The sequence below is a fragment of the Sceloporus undulatus genome, chromosome 1 (genome assembly GCF_019175285.1).
Source record: "Sceloporus undulatus isolate JIND9_A2432 ecotype Alabama chromosome 1, SceUnd_v1.1, whole genome shotgun sequence".
Taxonomy (NCBI): Eukaryota; Metazoa; Chordata; class Lepidosauria; order Squamata; family Phrynosomatidae; genus Sceloporus; species Sceloporus undulatus.
The window spans coordinates 319,266,276-319,281,077 of record NC_056522.1 but is presented as its reverse complement, the minus strand read 5'-3'; the positions used below and the strand labels follow the sequence as shown (position 1 = coordinate 319,281,077).

At 41.4% G+C, this 14,802-nt stretch overlaps 1 protein-coding gene across 2 annotated transcripts in view; it reads left to right on the top strand.

The window, feature by feature from the left end:
* The window catches only part of JMJD7 (jumonji domain containing 7), a 266,369-nt gene extending 251,567 nt beyond the window's left edge, over positions 1-14,802 (top strand). The window contains exons 3-8 of one of the 2 annotated variants that reach the window (XM_042466737.1): positions 1,379-1,632; positions 3,764-3,820; positions 6,743-6,838; positions 8,024-8,100; positions 9,069-9,228; positions 14,139-14,802. In XM_042466737.1, the coding sequence (XP_042322671.1) occupies positions 1,379-1,632; positions 3,764-3,820; positions 6,743-6,838; positions 8,024-8,100; positions 9,069-9,228; positions 14,139-14,227 (733 nt within the window). In that variant the 3' untranslated portion in view covers positions 14,228-14,802. Of the gene's footprint in view, positions 1-1,378; positions 1,633-3,763; positions 3,821-6,742; positions 6,839-8,023; positions 8,101-9,068; positions 9,229-9,325; positions 12,094-14,138 lie in introns of those variants that run through there. The other variant, XM_042466747.1, reaches the window with a different exon arrangement.

Sequence of the window (14,802 nt, the reverse complement as noted above, 5' to 3'; positions counted from 1 at the left end):
AGAGTCTCTGGCTCCTGATTGGCTGACTCAAGATTCCGAGCACCACAATCACATTGCCTCAGTTCTGACTAAAAATCTATCAAGGCATTTTTATGTCCCTAATATGTGCCAATTGTGGCCTTTGGACACCCAGTGGAGACAAATTTAATTACAGTTTAATCAATGAACTGCATGATACTCATCCCCTTTTCAGTTACTTTTGCACATTACTGCAAACCCAAACTAAAAATATCTCCAAATATTTATTTATTTGTGTATTTATCATCTCCCAGCCCACAAGGGCACCTGAAGCGAACAAATAAAAGCATCTAAGACAATTTGATGTTAGTAGCTTCCATCAAGTCAACTTTGACTTATGGTACCCCTATAAATAAGAGACTTCCACGATCAACAGCTCTGCTCAGGTCTTGGAGACTCAGGGCTGTGGCTTCCTTGAGTGAATCTATCCATCTGTAATATGGTCTTCCTCTTTTCCTTCTGTCTTCTACCTTCCCAAGCATTATTGTCTATTCTAGTCTTATGACATGACAAAAATGCATCAGTCTCAGTTTAGTCATCTTGGTTTCTAGGGAGTGTTTGGGCAACCTTATGGTTTTGAGTGAGTGGCTGCAGTACAGGCATTTAACCACTGCACCACCAGGGCTTTCATTAGCTGTGGCTTTCAAACACTTTTCAGGAGCAACCCTACATAGAGTGTGTTACAGTAGTCTATTCAAAAGTTAACTATGAACCACTGTGTCAGATCTGCCTTCCCCAGGAAGCAGCTCAGCTGGCACACCAGCCAAAGCGGGGCGAATGCACTTGCACACCATAACCACATGTAACTGAAAATGCACATTTTTTGGAAACCCATCTCAGTTGTGTTTTTAAATTAGTTTTTTTATGCTCTGATAAGACTACGAGGCAGTTTTATTCTTTGTAATTCAGATATTTTGTGGTGAAGGGCAGGGTAGTAAAATTTGCTAGGGTGCTGATGTGTGTAAATGTGTTTGCAGTTCTAGTGTGGAAGGTAGAGGACAGCAGAAAGAGGAAGATCACATGCCAGATGGATAGGATCAATCAGAGAGAAGGGCCTGATTGAACCTGAGCCTATAGGACCTGAGCAGAGGTAGAGGATAGGGGAGCTTGGAGACGTTTCATTCATAGGGTCGTCATGAGTCAAGGTTCACCCGAAGGCAGCTAAAAATAGATTTCCTCCTTTTGAAAAACAAAAACAAGACTTTCAGCTTCCACTGATGAATTTTTTGAATGGGAGAATGGATACTCAATAAAATTTTCTTTTAAAAAATGTCCAGTAGACTGTTGTGAATTAATTTTACTTTTTATCATAAGCATCTTTTTTCATATGGCTGTGAAACTCATGTGTATTTTGATGCAGGGAAGTAATGAGCACCAAATTGGTGAGTGTAGCAGTAACTCCAAATGGTTATGCTGATGCAGTTTATCAGGACTGGTTTGTTATGCCGGAAGAACGACGCATGCCATTCAGTGCATTCTTGGACATTCTGGAGAAAAAAATAACTTCCCCTGGAGTGTTCTATGTACAGAAACAGTGTTCAAACCTTACTGAGGAATTCCCTGAACTTATGGGTGATCTAGAGCCTGAAATACCTTGGATGAGCGAGGCACTTGGTAAATATCAAAATTTCAGTTTGGTCTATGGCTTGCAGTGTTGCACAACTCATATAAAACCCACCAGTTTCATGTTCTCTGTTTATGGTTGCTAAGCTCCACAACTTCTCAAGAATGAATCCTGTATGGAATGCTCTAAAATTCTTCATTATTTATTTATTTGGAGAGTGACAGTCTGATGACTTTATGCATGTAAATTTCCATATAAATGATGAAGAATCCTGCCAAGAAAACCTCATGTTAAACCTATCATCGGGTTTTCTTAGGGTCACCACAATTGCAAAACGACTGGAAGGCATATAGCAACAACAAATTGGCCTACAGCATCATTAAATAAACTGATTTATCAAATAAAAATCTCATAGGCATTAGAATCATATGTGTATAATAGTGATTGTGTGTGTTTTTTGTCTTGTTCTTTTTTACTGTTTAAAACCTTTAATAAAGATAAATATAAAAAATAAAATAAAAAAAAAGAATCATAGAGTTGGAAGAGATCGCAAGGGCCATCCAGTCCAACCCCCTGCCATCCAGGAAATCCAAATCAAAGCATCCCCGACAGATGGCCATCCAGCCTCTGTTTAAAAATCTCAAAGAAGGAGATTCCACTACACTCCAAGGGAATGTGTTCCACTATCGGACAGCCCTTACTGTCAGGAAGTTCCTCCTAATGTTGAGGTGGAATCTCTTTTCCTGGAGTTTGCAACCATTGCTCCAGGTCCTAGTCTCTGGAGCAGCAGAAAACAAGCTTGCTCCCTCCTCAATATGATATCCCTTCAAGTATTTAAACAGGGCTATCTTATCACCTCTTAACCTTCTATTCTCCAGGCTAAACATCCCCAGCTCCCTAAGGCGTTCCTCATAGGGCATGGTTTCCAGGCCCTTCACCATTTTAGTCGTCCTCCTTTGGACACGCTCCAGTTTCTCAATGTCCTTTTTAAATTGTGGGGCCCAGAACTGGACACAATATTCCAGGTGGGGCCTGACCAGAGCAGAATAAAGTGGGAGTATTACTTCCCTTGATCTTGACACTATACTTCTGTTGATGCATCCTAAAATCGCTGCCACATCACACTGTTTACACATGTTCAATTTGTGGTCTACTTGGACTCCCAGATCTCTTTCACATGTAGTTTCGTTCAGCTAGGAGTCCCCCATCCTATATCTATGCATTTCATTTTTCCACCCTAAGTGCAGTACCATACATTTCTCTGTGTTGAAATTCATTTTGTTAGCTTTGGCCCAGCTTTCTAATCTATTGACAGAGGGAAACCAATTTGCTTCCATTTGTTGTGCACACCAGTATGATGTAGTGGTTTGAATTTTGGATTATGATTCTGGATATGGGTTCAAATCCCTCTTGGCCATGGAAACCCACTGGGTGGCCTCGGGCAAGTCATACTCTCTCTGCCTTAGGGAAAGGCAGTGGTAAAAAAAACAAACCTCTGAGCACATCTTGCCAAGGAAACCCCAGGATAGGCCTGAGGGTCACCATAAATTGGAAATGACTTGAAGGCACACAATGACATAATAACAACAATTCATAAAACAATAATTTGGACCTCCTATAAGAACCAAACAAAATTCTGGACTAGTCCATTTTAACTGGAAATGATGAACTATCCATTCTAACGGTAACTATAAATATCTGATTATCAATGGCTAAGAAGCTGAAAAGTAATTGAAAAAACTCAGGTGATCATCATTATCAAATTTTCATAGAGTCATAGAGTTGGAAGAGACCACAAGGGCCATCCAGTCCATCCCCCCCGACAGATGGCCATCCAGCCTCTGCTTAAAGACCTCTAAGGAAGGAGACTCCACTACACTCCGATGAAGAGTGTACCACAGTTGAACCCTTACTGTCAGGAAGTTCCTCCTAATGTTGAGGTGGAAGCTCTTTTCCTGGAGCTTGCATCCATTGTTCCGGGTCCTAGTCCTATTTGTTAATTTTGTTCTTTAACTGTCAGTGCAAGCTCAATTATTATTATCTATATAAGCCTGTTCTTACATTTTGAGAAAATATAATAAACTGAATAGAAAGTTTTTAACCTGGTGATCTAGGAGCATAAGATACTGCTTTCTTTTTTTAAAAAAATATATGATTGTTTAATTGTTTTTTTTCCTACAGGAAAAAAGCCTGATGCTGTGAATTTCTGGCTGGGAGAATCTGCTGCAGTAACATCTTGTATGTATCATTATTAATTATTCATTATGACAATATTTATATCCTGCCTGTTGTTGTGTGATTCAAAGGCAGCATGCAAATAAAACAAAATAAATGGCTGAAAAGACTTTAATAATAACAATGAAATAAATATACTCCCAACTGTAGTTTGACTTTGCTAGCAAAGGTAAGCAGTGATAAATCTGTAATAAAATAGCATTTATGCATAAAGGAATTATCCTTTAGATAGTTGTGTCTTATTTCGAAGTGTTGTTTATTCCTCTAGCTGTTATAATCTCCATTGCACTTGGTTTCCCTGGAAACTAGCATAGACTGAGGGTACTTCCAGGTGGAGAGATCTTAAAATTGCCAGTCAAAAGATATTCTGCAGCTATTCTGTCTTTTCTTGCTTAACAAATTTCTTTTGTAGAAAGAAAAAGAAAGACAGAAGGAAAAAGATGAGAAGATCACAAGTGGAATCAGTATATAGAGAGATCTTGTATGCTTCTTCAGATATGCATCTGAGGAAATAGACTTTAGTCTATGAAAGCGCACGCTGCCAACTTTCTTTCAGTTAGTCTCAAAGGTGCTACAAGATCTCTCTGCATACTGATTTTACAAACTAAATACTTCTGTATCTTTTGAGTGTTACAAGTGAAGGACTAGATAACATTGTCTGGGGCCCCTATATTCTGTAAACTGCACAGGGCAGTTGTGGAGTAACTGGAAGTCTAACTCTTTTTGGCGTTTATAATTTCTGAATACAGTATTTTTGCTTCCCACATACAACATCTTACTACTAACTGAAATGCCAGTTTGTTGGTGTCTAAAGCATGATACTGATGGAAAGGATAGTTTTCTTATCTCCATTATAAACAGAGCAGGAAAACATCATCTGTCAGAATCTTTTAATAGTTGGAATTCACAATCACAATTATGTATGTGGAATCTAGAGTTACGTATCCATAACTGATTTGTATTCACCATTCCTACATACTGTAACCACAATAATGGAACTAGTATGGGGAATATGTAAGGATTATAAAAGACTCTCAGTCCTGCCTTATCAGGCATCAGCTACTGCAAACTACATAGCTCTCTTCTCCTGTTGGGATGCAGCAGACTGATATTTCCACACACACACAGCAATCTCGGATGCAATGAGAAATTGTGTCGGGAGTCCTGTCTCTGGTTTTCAAACCAGAAATGTCTTGCACAGTTAAGGTTGCCATAAGTCAGGACCTCTAAACCGGGACAAATGTAGGACAAATGTAGGACAACATTTTCAAATGTAGGACACTTTTATAAAAATGGAGGACATGAAAAACTGCTGGTTTCTTTTAAAAAAAATATAGGATTAAACAGAAAGGGGGGTTAAATAAGGAGGTTTGAGAAAGGGGGCTATAGAAGGAGGGCTAGATGGGGTACCTAGAGGGGATTAGGGTTAGATAAAGAGGAGTAAGATACAGAGGGGTTAGAGGGGGGCTTAGAAGAGACTTAAATAAGGAACTTAGATAGAGGGGGGTTAGATGGGCTTAAATTCTAAAGCACCAGAGTTGTTCTCTCTGCAGGGCTCTCAGACTACATACACACTGCAGAAATAACCCAGTCTGACAGTACTTTAACTGTCCTGGATCAATGCTATGGAATTCTGGGAAATGTAGTTTGTTGTGGCTCCAGAGCAGAGCTCTGCTTGTTCAGTACCAGGAGCTGATTTCCCTGTGTAGTTTGGCTGTTAATTTCACAAACCGCTCGGATTCCCTATTATTATTATTATTATTATTATTATTATTATTAAATAAGGTGGTTAGAGCAGTGGTTCCCAAACTGTGTCCTTTAAGAGATTTTGGACTTCAACTCCCAGAAGCCTCAGACATGTTACTCAATAGTCTGAGATTCTGGGAGCTGAAGTCCAAAATTCCTTCAAGAGCACAGTTTGGGAATCACTGGGTTAGAGAGAGGGGGGAGTAGATAGAGAGGGGTTGGAGGGGAGTTTAGATGGAGAGAAGGAGGTAGATAGAAGGGGGTTAGAGAGGGCTCAGTTAAAGTGGGGTAACAGGGGGAGAGGGAGTCAGAGAGAGGGTTAGAGAGGAGAGGGGTGTGTGTTTGGGGGGCCTTGGGGAGGGGGCTTCCAATGTCTGATGGGGGCGATCCTGGGGGGAGCCTGGGGCCCAGGAGGGGCCTGGAAGGTGCCCTCTTGCCTCTCCCGGGTGCCAGCCCCTTCCTCCTCTTCTGAGCCTAAATGCCGAGGCTCTTCCTCCTCTTCCTCTCCGATGGCTGGGTCCCTGAGGCGCCCCTCCCCTTTAGTGAGGCAGCTCTCCTGGCGCTTCAGAGCCCCTTCCTTGCAAGAGCAGGAGGAGGAGGAGAAGGGCTGGGGGGCAGGGGGGTCCAGGAAAGGGCCCTTTCGTTCCCCAGGCCGGGCTGCCCCAGAGGCCAGGGCCCTTTCCTCCCCTCTCCCAGCGGCCTGCCTGGATGGGCGGGGGCCACTCCTGCTGCCGACCTGCCTGGCCCTGCTCCTCCTCCTCGCGCCTTGTTGCCCTGCCTGACTAAGCCTGCTCCTTGGGAGGGCTGGCCAACAGGGGCAAGGCAGAGCAGCAGAGCCCTCCCCTGCCAGCTCCAGCCCATCACAATATAGGGATGCAGCAGGGCCAGGAGCTGGGCAGCCACCCAAGGGCATGACGTGACCGGGAACGCCCCCTAGAAATCGGGGGAGTCGCGCCTCCCACCGGGTTATGGCAAGCCTATGCACAGTGGTGCTGCTGCTGGAGGAAATGTCAGTCTACTGCATCCTAATCAAGAGGAGAACAGACCTCTGTTGATCATATAGTTGACTAAGTAGTTGATCTGAAATCCCGGCCAATTTCTTCATTGCTTTTTCTGGATTGAGAAAAATGTTTTCCTCCCTCCTTTTCTCCACTCTTGATTCTTTTTCTCCAATCTTAGTACATAAGGACCATTATGAAAACTTGTATTGTGTGATTTCTGGAGAGAAACATTTTCTACTGCATCCACCAAGCGATCGCCCCTTCATCCCATATGGTATGTTTTCTGAGAAGAGAATACTGTGGAATAAGGTGTGCAGAAGTGGTATTTAGTCTAGAAGTCATTCTTGTTAAGACATTTGTTTCATATTTTGGACTTGGTGGACACTTTCCTGACAGCAAAGGTAAATATACATTGTAAGGAAATAGTAGTTGTTCTTGCCTCTCATGTTTTTCTTAAATTCCTTTAATAGGACTGAATCAATGCTGTGATGTGGAGGAAGAGGCAGACCAAATGTTTTGCCCCTATGACAGTTTCCTGGCTCAGATTCCCTCTCACTGAAGCAGCTGTGAGCCACAGAAGGAAAATTTATGGCACTAAGTTTTATGCTAGCATGCTTTCCCGTGTGTGATTAATAGCAGCTTGGGGGAAAGGACTTTTTAGCTGGGGCTGTGATGTGAGAGCAGAGTTAGATTTACCCATGTTCTGTCCTATGTCATAGTCCCAATCCAAATCTCCCACTCAAAAAACCTAATTGCATTTTAAGAAGGCTATGGAAGTGGAGAGCTCCAGTCATAGACATTACTCACAAATGCAGATATCGTATATACAGTACTCAACTAAGTCAACCTTATATATGAGTTGAGGTCAGGTTTAGGGGCCAAAATTATGGATTTTGCCATGAACTGTTGATAGATTGAGGGTAAAACTTGGAGGCTCCTTCACACACACACACACACACACACACTCTCTCTCTCTCTGTGTGTGTGTGTGCATATGGCAAGTGAAACTCTCATTGAGGCCTTTTTGCTTCATCATTTCAGCCACGCGTAGGCGGGAGCGGGACTCTTAAACAGCCATATCAATAAATTACCCAGGACTCTTTCTTCTTGGCTCCAGAGAGAAATAAAGCCCTCTCCACACCACATAGGGAATCTGAAAGAGCTGCTATCACATTACCATAGTGACCTGTAAATAAGTCAACCTGGGATTCTGGGGTCAGTTTAGGGGCATAAATTTTTAGACTTATAGATGAGTATATATGGTAGTTTATTCACAAAAATTATAACAGATGCTTATACTCAGAACCAGTTCCGATAAAGTGTGCTCCCTGAAAGAAATTCTGTCTCTCTCTCTTTCTCTCCCTCTCTTCCTATTTATAAATATATAATAAACATTTTATATTAAAATTTATTACCTTTGCCACATCTCCTTTGTCAGTTATCTCCCTCTGAATTCCAGAACTGTATCCACCAGCAACATACCAAGTATTAGAAGATGGGAAATTTAAGATTGTGGCTGATAAAACGTCAGAGAAGGTGCTGATTGTCTTTGTTCCATACTTTTTTTTGTTAAGCATTATGGAATCTTTAGCCCTCCAGATGTTTTCTTCTCCATTTCCATCAACTGTACCCACTATGGTCAGTGATAAGGGGTTTTGTAATCTGTATTACAAACCATCTGGAGAGTGAAACATTTCTCCAGCTCTGCTCTGTGATTATGATGACAGATGGAATACTTTATTTATTTATTTATTTTATTGTATTTATTTAGTTTCTATCCTGCTTTTCTCAAAGGGACCCAAGTCTGCTCACAATAACAATTAACATGTTGAGGAAACCACTCTACCTTCCACCATGCCATGGCTTCTTATCCCATCAGATCAAAACTATTTTAGAGATAGCTTGAATAATTATAAAAACATAGATATATATTGGTGTGGCTTACTCCTGTGGATTGCGTTCCTAGAGTGCACTTTCATTTAAACCTCATGGCAGGTTCACCAGATTTAGGTTCAGGACATATACATGTGTGTGAATGCATTCACACACAATAAATCACATAAAAATAACAGACACATACAAATGGCAGATATAGATAGCTACTCATGTCCAATGTTTTTACAAATAACTCATCACCATAATTCAGGTATAGATTTTTTCCGTGGTTGACTGTCTCAGTTGATGTATCTTGATTCATAATGAATGTACATATCAGTGCACATCTCACCATGGTTTACTGCCACATATATAAAGAAGGCATTGTTTTTAGCATGTATAGAGCATTTGCAAATCCATCCCAAGTAATATTGTAGAAAGAGAAAAAACTTGATTTTTCCTTTAAGCCATAGAAAGAAATTACTCAGAAAAGAATACAATTTTGCCTCAACGGGCACAGGTGTTTCTCAACTATTTGTCATCAAAACAACCTATTGATCAATTTCTGAGGTAAATATAGTACCTCTCTGAATAGCTGTATTTATCACATTAGTCTTTCATCCCAATAGGTGCCCTGGATTCCTTTGGATCCTTTAAATCCAGATCTAGAACGATACCCAGAATATGCCCAGGCAAAGCCTTTGAGATGTACTGTGAAAGCTGGTGAGATGTTGTATCTCCCTTCTCTCTGGTTCCATCATGTTCAGCAATCACATGGTTGCATAGCAGGTAAGGAGGATGATATGTGCTAAAAGCATATTTAATTTGTAATGATTACAGCTACCAGGCAACTTCTCCAGATTTACAAGTCATTTTTCTCTATCAGGATTCTCTTTCACCTGCAGGAGTCTCCCTTGGAAATACTCCTTCAGTCTGCAGAAGCACAATTTAGGATTCAAGTCACAGTAGATTAAATCTTGAAGTGTTCCCAAATAATTTGATATCTTTGGTGGAAATTTCATACACAGCCTTTAATTAAATTAGTGTGAGCCACAATCTGGTAATTCATCTTTGGTAAAATCGAGTGCATAAGAAAAAAATCATTCTAAACAGTTCCACTAAAAACAAACAAAAACACTTTGCAATGGGTTCTGGACTGTAAATTAAATCTATCCTGCATTGCTGCCCTTGTGTTAATTTTTTTCAAGTTCTGTTTTCCAAAAAAATGCACAAAACTGATGTATTAGAAAGCTCCAGAATCACTTTGTAATATTAATCAAAGAGTTTAGTCATAAATACTTTTTGATTTCACTGATTCCAACCTAAGTGTGATTAAATTTGAATTTAACCCATAAATATTTGTATTACTCACCTTGACTTGGTTCCAAGACTGACACAATGTTTGCACAATTTCCAAACTTGCACAAGGAAAGCATTCCATATTTCCTTATGCAAGCAGTTTTATTGGCTGGAAGCTGGATAGTATACTAAGTACTAATCTTCTTACAAAAGTATGAGCTTCAAGTATTCAAAATTGTAACTTTTCTGTTTCACCCAGCATACAGTGTATTGTTTAACAGTTAATATGTGATAAATAAATAACAAAACTAGTGCTGTGGGATTCTCAGGAACCTACACTTAATATGGCTGTGCTGTCGTAGACAGCGCTGAAATAATAACATGCATTAGGCTAACCAGCTACAAAACAGCTGATTAGCTATTTGAATCTTATGAGAATGCCACCCTCACTGCTGTCACTATTGGAGTACAACTTCTGGTACTCTCCAGAGTCTAAAAAAGAAACTTTTTTTAAAGTGCTGTCAGGTTTGGATACATAATGTACTTGGAGATGGAACTACGAATGCCATTCTGCATGGAAAACTGTCTATCACTAGACGGGTAACTTGTGATCTACGAGACTGAATTGCAGTTCCCATAATTCTTCACTTGCTGTGTTTGTGACGCAGAGAACATCCAGCTGACCAATCAGAAGGCAGCTGAGGTCCAGCCAATAGAATGTGGGCTGGGACCTTTGAACATTCCATGCATCCAGTTGGTTTTGGCAGTTGGAATGTTGACAGTTGGGAGTCAGTTGGGGGTTTAGAATCTCGAGGGAGGAGGCTGGTGTCCAGTAGTTGAGGGAACAGTTGAGTCCAAGAGAGGACTGGGTTCCATGAGTTCCTGAGGGAATAGTTAATTAGGGCTTGGAATCCTGAGAGTGAGGACTCCAGGGATAGAGAAGGACAGTTAGGGGTAGAGTTTGAGTGGGAAAGGGCTCCCTACCGTTTCACTTCCAGGACTCTAGGAAAGGGAGTGGCTGGAGTGTGATATCCTGCAGGATATCGTTAGCCTTGGTGGCTGAGTTAGAAAAAAGAATTGCCTAAAGAGGGACAGGAAAGTCCTGAGGTGGTTAAAGAAGATCTGGGGAAAGAGGAATAACAGTAGCAAAGTAAAGGGTACGAATGTAACTAAGTAACACGTGCCTGAACTAACAGCTGGTTAATGCCATTTAGTTCAAGTAATATTTGTTTAAACCCTTTGTTCAATAAAGTTCATATTTTGTTTTATCTAAAGGCTTGTCTGCCATATATATTATATCCACGCTACTATATTATATAACATTGCGAACCTGAGTTTTAACCAGGGTGCTGTCATCAATTGTATTTGGTGATAGAACATAAAGAGTCATTACATAAATTGGTTGGCAGCACGGTGAGATAATAAAAGTCCCAAGTGCCTGCCACATATGAAAGGGGATTCGTTACATATTTTGGGTGGCAGCGGTGGGATTAGAAAACCCCATAGGACTGCCATCAGGAAAATGTAGCGGGTGAACTCCAAATCCACGAACCCGAAGGCCCGTGGCCTGCCAGAGGACAAGCAGAGTCAAGGAGACCGAACTGGCTAGGATAAAAAACCGCTTTATTTTCTTGGCCAAGGGCAGCAGCACGCACACACAGCAAGGTGGGCGTTATCAAAACTGCAGCCCCGAGGGCCTCTTTGCCATCTTCTTTTATGCCCTTCTAACTCTACTTTTCCTAGCGTAAGCCAATCACAAAAGCGATACAGCATTATGTCCTACATTTTCTTTTTGGCATTACATTTGCTTGGCATTACATTTGCTTGCTTGCTTGCTTGGAGCCTGGAATGTACAGAGAGAGATAACTGTAAAAGAGATCTAGGCTCTTCAAGGCCGCTGGTTAAACACAGGCCATTGTATTCAGAGCCCTCCAGAGGAAGGAGGGGGTGATTATGTGAGTGTGTATACTACTGCCACACATACAGAAAGAAAGGGTGGGGGCCAGCATAGCCCATTTGCACTTTACTCTGTAGGCTCAATCTATGGGCCTTCTGTAACTATTGATTCTTTTGCAAAGCAAAGTACAGAAGCAAGAAAGCATTATTATTATTGTGTCCCTATCAGAAGGAGTGTTGTCGTTACAATGCTGACCAGAGCTAACATCTGAAAGGTCAGAAGCTGCCTATTCTTGATCTGTGTCAGGCCTGCACAATTTAGCAGTAGGTAGGGGCTACAAATAAAATGGATTAACTTGTTCGGGCACAGATTGGGCACAGCAGGAGCCATGCAGGACTCTGAAGGCCTTGGGGAGGTACGGAGGTGTCATAGAATTTTAGAGTTGGAAGAGACCACAAGAACCATCCAGTCCAACCCCATCATGCAGGAACACACAATCAAAGCACCCCTGAGAGGTGGCCACCTAGCCTCTGTTTAAAGACCTGCAAAGAAGAAAACTCCACTACACTCTGAGGGAGTGTCTTCCACTGTTGAACAGCTCTTACTGTCAGGAAGTTCCTTCTAATGTTGAGGTGGAATCTCTTCCTGTAGTTTGCATCCATTGTTCCAGGTCCTATTCTCTGGAGCAGAAGAAAACAAGCTTGCGCCGTCCTCAATATGACACCCTTTCAAATATTTAAATAAGCCTATCATATCACCTCTTAACCTTCTCATCTCCTGGCTAAACACACCTAGCTCCCTATGTCTCTCCTCATAGGGCATGGTTTCCAGACCCTTCACCATTTTGATTGCCCTTCTCTGGACATGCTCCAGCTTCTCAACATCCTTTTTGAACTGTGGTGCCTGGAACTGGACACAGTATTCTAGGTGAGGCTTGACCAAAGAAGAATAGAGTGGTGGTATTACTTCCCTTGATCGAGACACTATACTACTATTGATGAAGCCTAGAATTGCATTGGCCTTTTTAGCTGCTGCATCACACTGTTGACTCATGTTCAACTTGTGGTCTACTAGGACTCCTATATCCCTTTCACACGTATAAATCTCGTTAAGCCAGGTGTCCTCCATCCTATATGCATTTCATTTTTCCCCCCAAGTGTAGCACCTTACATTTCTCTGTGTTGAAGTTCATTTTGTTAGCTTTGGTCCAGCTCCTTATTTTATCTAAGTCATTGGTAAAGATGTTGAATAGCATTGGGCCCAGGACAGTACCGTCCAGCACCCCACTAGTCACTTCTTTCCAGGATAAAGAGGAGCCATTTCTGAGCATTCTTTGGATTTGGCCAGTCAACCAATTACAAATCCATTTAACAGTTGCATTGTCTAACAGTTATTTTACTAGCTTGTTTGCAAAAAATGTTACGGAGTACCTTGTCAAAGGCAACAGCAGCCACATGGGACTCTGACAGGGGGGTGCAGAGGTGCCTTCAGGGTCCAGTGAGGCAGCAGCAGCAGCCACCACTCTGAGGTCCTTGGTGGGGCAGTTTGCCCCCTTGCACTGGCTGACAAGCAACCCTAGTGCTCCACAGCCCAGCTTTGTCCCATGGAGACGGCTGGACTGTGGAGTAGGAGGATGGGCGAATGTGCTCCCCCAAATCTCCTCCAGTCCAGCCATGTCCTCAGAACAAAGCTGGTCTGTGAAGGAGGATTGGGGCCCCCGTCTTCCTCCACAGCCCAGCCGTCTCCTCCTCGGGAGAAGGCCGAGTGACAGAGGAGTCTGGGGGGGTGAGCTTGAGGTTGCAGGCTGCAGGAAATTGTTTGGCAGGCAGCTTGTAGCCTGTGTGCTGTATGTTGTGCCAGCCTGGTTTGTCTGAACTAGCTTCCATATTGTGTCTGAGATTTCACAAGGCCATAATGACACAGTTGAAATTGGATGAGCAGTAAAGAAAGTTACTTCACATAAAGAGATTTTACACAAATGCAGCTCTATTTTCAAGTGGATCTATTTTCAAATAAAAATGTCTGTTACTGTAATATATTTATTGGATTTTAGTTTCTTGTTTTATCGGGCTGGGAGGGTAATAAAATATGCAAAGACTATTATCTGCTTATCATAGGCTGCGGCCTCTCTTTTGCACTGCTGTTAATTTGCAGCCAAAAAGTATATACTATTAAAACTACCAGGATTAGGCTTCCAGATGTGTTTAGTTGTTTATTTGATTTATTCTATGTCTTAGATACATAATTTAATCCATAATTTAATTTAATCCAACATAATTACAAAGATCTAGTAAAAAAAACCCAAAAAATAGCAAAATACAACACACATTATTATCATTATTATTATTATTACCAATACTATTATTAACAATACTACATGCCATTTTCATGCTCCTCAACACAAGACATCTTACAAAATGTAAAACTATTAAAACACCCATGCTGATAACAAATAGGAATTAAAATACTGATTTTAATTTATTTTTTTAATTCTTCCCTCTAGTGAATTATTGGTATGATATGGAATATGACCTAAAATACTCGTATTATCAGCTGCTGGATTCCCTTATGAAAGCTTTGACACGAACATAGCGCAGTCTTTGGGATCTTGGACCTGCCAACCTTCTGTACCCAATGTGCAACTGTGGCTGGAATATGCACTATTCAGATGTGCTGAACGTGAATGATTTAATACTATTTAATAATGTTCAAAAGACAAAGACCAATTGTTCTGCTGTCAGCTTAGCTTTACTTGAGTGTTCTAGGAAATGTGGACTGGATTGCTTTTTTCTCTGGCTGTTTACTTTGCCCCGAGTGACCTTTGAGATCTGTAGCATATGACCTTGTCAGTTTCCAAATCAAATTCTGAGATGAGCACCATTCAAAGATGAAGCAGATTTTTCAGATCCGTTTGAAACAGGCTTCAAGATAGTCTTTTGGATTGCCACTACTTACTTGCCTGGGTGGAAAGTCTGTTTCTGGAGTTCAAGAGGGCTAATTTCTATTATTAGTCACTATCAATCTTCTGAGGGAGAGAACTGGGAATAATGTTTCATCAATAAACTGGTAACTTCCAGCTTTGTGTTTCTTCCTTGTTGGGTGCTCATGCAATGGTCTTGTCTTTGACACAGTGTTCACAGTGGGGAATTTGTGGCCATGCAGAAATT